At 51.4% G+C, this 6,422-nt stretch overlaps 1 protein-coding gene across 4 annotated transcripts in view; it reads left to right on the top strand.

The window, feature by feature from the left end:
- NLGN2 (neuroligin 2) overlaps positions 1-6,422 on the top strand; it is a 100,385-nt gene that overhangs the window by 10,170 nt on the left and 83,793 nt on the right. The window contains exon 2 of one of the 4 annotated variants that reach the window (XM_018573146.1): positions 2,486-2,522. The exons of the other annotated variants lie outside the window; for them this stretch is intronic. Within the exon in view, the coding sequence (XP_018428648.1) occupies positions 2,486-2,522 (37 nt within the window). The remainder of the gene's footprint in view (positions 1-2,485; positions 2,523-6,422) is intronic. 4 annotated transcript variants of the gene reach the window in all.

The raw sequence follows: 6,422 nt of genomic DNA, 5'->3' as shown, positions 1-6,422 counted from the left end.
TCTGTTCCGGGGAATAATCCCACACGATTCTGTCAGTGACTACATAGCTGAGATGAGTCAAAAATCTGAAATATCAGCTGTGATCTCATCGCTCAGGCGGGAGCATCGCGGACCTCAAACTAGAGCGCCCGGCACTCGCTAGAGCTCTGTGGCCCTTCTCGGCCCCGTGGAGATTAAAGGGCCCGTCTAGTAAAAAAAATGCTGTTCCTGGATTCTGGTATAAAGCCGCTCCGGGTGGTTTCTCTGTTCTCTGTATGTCCACGGTGGTGAGGAATAATCAGAAAGCGACTTTACTGCTATGCTGTGAATAGCTAAAATGGCACACGCAGCTGAATGAGCTATAGGAGGGAGGAAGAGGAGTTGTTGGAGGGAAGAGGAGGAGTTATAGGAGGGAAGAGGAGTTATAGGAGGAAGGAGGTGGAGTTAGAGGAGGGAGGAGGAGTTATAGGAGGGGAAAAGAGTTATAGGAGGGAGGAGGAGTTATAGGAGGGAGGAGGAGTTATATGAGGGTAGAGGAAGAGTTATAGGAGGGAGGAGGAGTTATAGGAGGGAGGAGGAGTTATAGGAGAGTAGAAGAGCCATAGGAGAGAAGCAGAGTTATTGGAGGGAGGAGGAGGGGTATTGGGAGGGAAGGAGGAGGGATTATAGGAGAGAGGAGAAGTTATAGGAGAGAGGAGGGGTTATAGGAGGGAGGAGGAGTTATAGGAGGGAGGAGGAGTTATAGGAGAGTAGAAGAGCCATAGGAGAGAAGCAGAGTTATTGGATGGAGGAGGAGGGATATTGGGAGGGAAGGAGGAGGGATTATAGGAGAGAGGAGGGGTTATAGGAGGGAGGAGGAGTTATAGGAGGGGGGAGGAGTTATAGGAGGGGGAGGAGTTAAAGGAGAGTAGAAGAGCCATAGGAGAGAAGCAGAGTAATTGGAGGGAGGAGGAGGGGTATTGGGAGGGAAGGAGGAGGGATTATAGGAGAGAGGAGGGGTTATAGGAGGGAGGAGGAGTTATAGGAGGGAGGAGGAGTTATAGGAGGGAGGAGGAGTTATAGGAGGGAGGAGGAGTTATAGGAGGGAGGAGGAGTTATAGGAGGGAGGAGGAGTTATAGGAGGGAGGAGGAGTTATAGGAGGGAGGAGGAGTTATAGGAGGGAGGAGGAGTTATAGGAGGGAGGAGGAGTTATAGGAGGGAGGAGGAGTTATAGGAGGGAGGAGGAGTTATAGGAGGGAGGAGGAGTTATAGGAGGGAGGAGGAGTTATAGGAGGGAGGAGGAGTTATAGGAGGGAGGAGGAGTTATAGGAGGGAGGAGGAGTTATAGGAGGGAGGAGGAGTTATAGGAGGGAGGAGGAGTTATAGGAGGGAGGAGGAGTTATAGGAGGGAGGAGGAGTTATAGGAGGGAGGAGGAGTTATAGGAGGGAGGAGGAGTTATAGGAGGGAGGAGGAGTTATAGGAGGGAGGAGGAGTTATAGGAGGGAGGAGGAGTTATAGGAGGGAGGAGGAGTTATAGGAGGGAGGAGGAGTTATAGGAGGGAGGAGGAGTTATAGGAGGGAGGAGGAGTTATAGGAGGGAGGAGGAGTTATAGGAGGGAGGAGGAGTTATAGGAGGGAGGAGGAGTTATAGGAGGGAGGAGGAGTTATAGGAGGGAGGAGGAGTTATAGGAGGGAGGAGGAGTTATAGGAGGGAGGAGGAGTTATAGGAGGGAGGAGGAGTTATAGGAGGGAGGAGGAGTTATAGGAGGGAGGAGGAGTTATAGGAGGGAGGAGGAGTTATAGGAGGGAGGAGGAGTTATAGGAGGGAGGAGGAGTTATAGGAGGGAGGAGGAGTTATAGGAGGGAGGAGGAGTTATAGGAGGGAGGAGGAGTTATAGGAGGGAGGAGGAGTTATAGGAGGGAGGAGGAGTTATAGGAGGGAGGAGGAGTTATAGGAGGGAGGAGGAGTTATAGGAGGGAGGAGGAGTTATAGGAGGGAGGAGGAGTTATAGGAGGGAGGAGGAGTTATAGGAGGGAGGAGGAGTTATAGGAGGGAGGAGGAGTTATAGGAGAGTAGAAGAGCCATAGGAGAGAAGCAGAGTAATTGGAGGGAGGAGGAGGGATTATAGGAGGGAGGAGAAGTTATAAGAGAGAGTAGGGGTTGTAGGAGGGAGGAGGAGTTATAGGAGGGAGGAGGAGTTATAGGAGAGTAGAAGAGCCATAGGAGAGAAGAAGAGTTATAGGAGAGAGGAGGAGTTATGGGGGGAAGAGTTTTCGGACGGAGGAGGAGGAGTTATAGGAGGGAAGAGGACTTATGGGTGGAAGGAAGAGTTTTTAGGAGGGAAGAGGAGTCATAGGAGGAGGAGTTATAGGAGGGTAGAGGAAGAGTTATAGGAGGGAATAGGAGGAGTTATAGGGGGAGGAGGGATTAAAGGAGGGAAGAGGAGGAGTTATAGGAGGAAGGAGGAGTTATAGGAGAAAATAAGAGTTATGGGAGGAGTTATAGGAGGGAGGAGGAGTTATAGGAGAAAAGAAGGTGAAGAGGTGTTAAAGGGGGGAGGAGTTATAGGGAGAGGAAGAGGAGTTTTAGTAGGGAAGAGGAGTTATAGGCCATGGACTGGCCAATCACATTTTTCAGGCCTGCGTTGAAGCTGGCGATAGCCGAGGCGCGTCTGTGCGATTCGCGTTCTTCCAACGTGCGGGAAATGAATTGCTCCGGCAGCCGCTGGGGAATTCCAGGGAGATATCCCGGACGTGACTCACTCATCCGCCATTAGATTTTCCAGCAGCAAATTGGTCATTTGTGAATTGATTCAATTGTCTCTGTCGGCAAATTTCCTCTCCAGCGCTCTGAAATCTGAGCCAACACCTTATTGGCCGCACAGGATATTTAAAGCAGACTGGTCCGGCCGTTTATGGTTGCGCTGCGATTGGGGAGATTGGGGAGAGGTCTACCTCCTGAGGCGGGGTGAGGGGGTGGAGTGCCATGGAGACTCCTCTGCCATTGGCTTATATACATGATGAGTGATGGCAATTGGACAGGATCTTCAGATCAGTTAAGTCCCGCCCCCAAAGAACAGTCTGCCTGTGATATATAGCCATGAGACCCTCCAGATCCGACTGCAAACAGCCAGGCCGGGGGACTCTTGACTCGGCAATGACGGGTTTATACCGCGAGTCGCACCATAATCGCCCCTCCACCAAACTTTACACTTGGCACAATGCAGTCAGGCAAGTACCGTTCTCCTGGCAACCTCCAAACCCAGACACGCCCATCGGATTGCCAGACAGAGAAGCATGATTGGTCACTCCAGAGAACACGCCTCCACTTCTCTAGAGTCCGGTGGCGGCGTGCGTTACACCGCGGCATTCCACGCTTTGCATTGCACTCGGTGATGTCAGGCTTGGATGCAGCTGCTCGGCCATGGAGACCCATTCCATGAAGCTCTCTACGCACTGTTGTTGCGCCAATCTGAAGGCCGCATGGAGTTTGGAGGTCTGTAGCTATTGACTCTGCAGACAGATGGCGACTTCTGCGCACTGAGCGCTTCAGCATGCGCTGACCCCGCTCTGTCATGTGACGTGGCCGACCACTTCCTGGCTGAGTTGCTGTTGTTCCCGGTTGCTTCCACTTTGTTATAATCCCAGTAACAGGCGACCGCCGCGGAATATTTAGTAGCCGGGAAATGTCACGGACGGACTTATTGCGCAGGTGACAACCTATCACGGCACCACGCTTGTAGTCACTGAGCTCCTGAGAGCGACCCGTCTAATGTCTGTAGAAGCGTCTGCATGCCGAGGTGCCTCATCCTATACGCCGGGGGCCATGGAGGGGATTGGAACACCTAAATCCAATGATTGGGAAGGGGGAGGGGCCCAATACTTTTGGCAATATGGTGTACGTCAATGTGATCCGGTTCGTTTTATAAACCTGTGCTTGTACTGATTGTGTGTAACGATATATTGGAGGCCCAGCATTGGGGTCACCAGTCCTCCGGCCCCATCCATTCAGGCGTCGCCCCTTGTGAACCTCGTCGGGTGCCCTTTAAGCAGCCTTGCGGTTCCTCACGATATGACCCGTTGTTGGCAGGAGGCCCGTCTGAGGCGAGCAGCTGAAAAAAAACGATATACTCCAAATCAATATTGTGTGTTGGATCTGGTAAGACGTAACACTGGCTTCGAAAGGTCTGGAGTATCACATCCCGACCGCAATAACAGACATCAATACACTTTAATACGTCTCATCGTCGGGCCCGGCTGCTCTCGGGTTTCACTCGCGGGTCGTCTTCCCGCCAAAAACGTTTTCCAGAAAGCCAAAATACGTCTCATTTAAATGGTTCCTGATTGATAATCTTCTCCGTGGCTTTTACTGTCACTGAATCGTACACATCGAAACGTTTTCCTTTCACGGGCCACCCGTCTGACCAGGTCTCAGAGGACTTCAGTTCAAATGGTCCACAACGCATGGACGCTGTAGCTCGCTATATACTGAGCTTTGGGTCACTGGAGGAACGCTAGTCTGTGTCCTCCCGTTACCCTTAGGAGAACTATGAGGAAAAACACTGACCCCATAGTTCTCCTTTAAGGATTGTAGAAAACCGGCCAATGGTTTTGGGACGGTCACAAACCTAGAAGCAGTGATATCCTCAGAGGGGGGCGGCAGACTAGGGTCTGGTCAGAATGAGGTCCTATGATACCTTTGGAGTGAAGAATGGTGAAGAAGAAATGAACGGTTCGGGAGGATCAAGGTCAGGTGACATGTTCACGGAGGAGGCCGATCCATGCGTTCCTGATTGATAATCTTCTCCGTGGCTTTTACTGTCACTGAATCGTACACATCGAAACGTTTTCCTTTCACGGGCCACCCGTCTGACCAGATCTCAGAGGACTTCATTTCTAATGGTCCACAACGCATGGATCGGCCTCCTCCGTGAACATGTCACCTGACCTTGATCCTCCCGAACCGTTCATTTCTTCTTCACCATTCTTCACTCCAAAGGTATCATAGGACCTCATTCTGACCAGACCCTAGTCTGCCGCCCCCCTCTGAGGATATCACTGCTTCTAGGTTTGTGACCGTCCCAAAACCATTGGCCGGTTTTCTACAATCCTTAAAGGAGAACTATGGGGTCAGGGCTTTTCTCCCGGAGAACACCCTCTAACCCTGTTTGTTACTTATCGGAGTTTTCCATCTGTGTCTCTTGGCTGGGAGTGGAGTCCGGACTGTCCTCTGAAAGCTCTTGTTGCCGACCATTGTGGTGGCATCATCATCATCACTGTTCTGGAGTCTGAGTGGACTCTGCGCTGGACAGCCAATGGAAAGTGTCCATGTCACCCAGGTGGTGACGTGGGCACCCAGAGAAGGACCCTTAGAAGACAGAAGGCTTGGGATCCAGCATGTCATGTGACCACCAATCCAGGTAAGTAAAAGGGGGTTTCCCCAGAAATTGACTTGGAGGGGTAACTCAGGCTTTCCTAATGGGCCATTAACGCATGTACGTGATGGCAGCCCAATGAAATGAATGCGGTGCCGATGCACCCCAACGTGGCAAAGATCAAATGTGACTCTGTTTTTGTAGCACAACGCCCTACCATGTAGGGTTGCCACCTTTTCTTCCGTCGAAACCCGAACACTCTAGCGACGCGCGGAATTTTTGGGTGGAGACTGAGTTGAGGTTTTTTCATATGTAAATATCACAGTCAAGACCATTTTCAGTGGGAGGGTCAGTAGTAGCCCCTATTTTAATTTTGGTTGCCCCTGTCTGCCTGACCTCCTGTGTCCGGGTTTCAGCTGCAATGAAACCCGGACACAGCATTCAAAACCCGGACTGTCCGGGTGAATCCCGGACAGGTGGCAACCCTACTACCATGCATTACCACGGGGCGTTGGTGTAAATGGGCCCATCAATTGTAATAACAACTCCGGTCTTTCCCTACCGTACAGTACAGAGCTGATGTATATTTGGGGTCCTCCAGTCCATCGCGTCTGCAGAAATCACATGAAGACGTGAAGCGGACGCTAATGGCACTGCTCAGGACAACCCTGGTAGCAGCTGTTCCGGCACTCCTCCGCTCAGTGCCCAATGACCGAATTCACACACAAATGGCTATTTCATCTGGAAACTGCCAGCCAGACTTACATAACTAAGGTCTATTTTCATCAACATTTGCTGTGTGTGATATATGCATCGGGGGAGGGGAGGGGACTGGCCATAGAGCGGAGTATGATATATGGATCGGGGGGGGGGAGGGGACTGGCCATAGAGGGGAGTATGATATATGGATCGGGGGAGGGGACTGTCCATAGAGGGGAGTATGATATATGGATCGGGGGGGGGGGGAGGGGACTGGCCCGGATCTACAGAAAGTTCTGAGCCAAGGGGGGAGCTGGTATGGGGCTTTCAAGAAAATTGTACCTTTGTTACATGTTGTCCTCTAATGAATGGCAATATGGCATCCACT

This window comes from Nanorana parkeri, unplaced genomic scaffold (assembly GCF_000935625.1).
Source record: "Nanorana parkeri isolate BGI_ZX_2015 unplaced genomic scaffold, ASM93562v1 scaffold2252, whole genome shotgun sequence".
Classification (NCBI taxonomy): Eukaryota; Metazoa; Chordata; class Amphibia; order Anura; family Dicroglossidae; genus Nanorana; species Nanorana parkeri.
The sequence above is the reverse complement of the archived record's forward strand: the minus strand, read 5'-3'. Positions and strand labels throughout refer to the sequence as shown.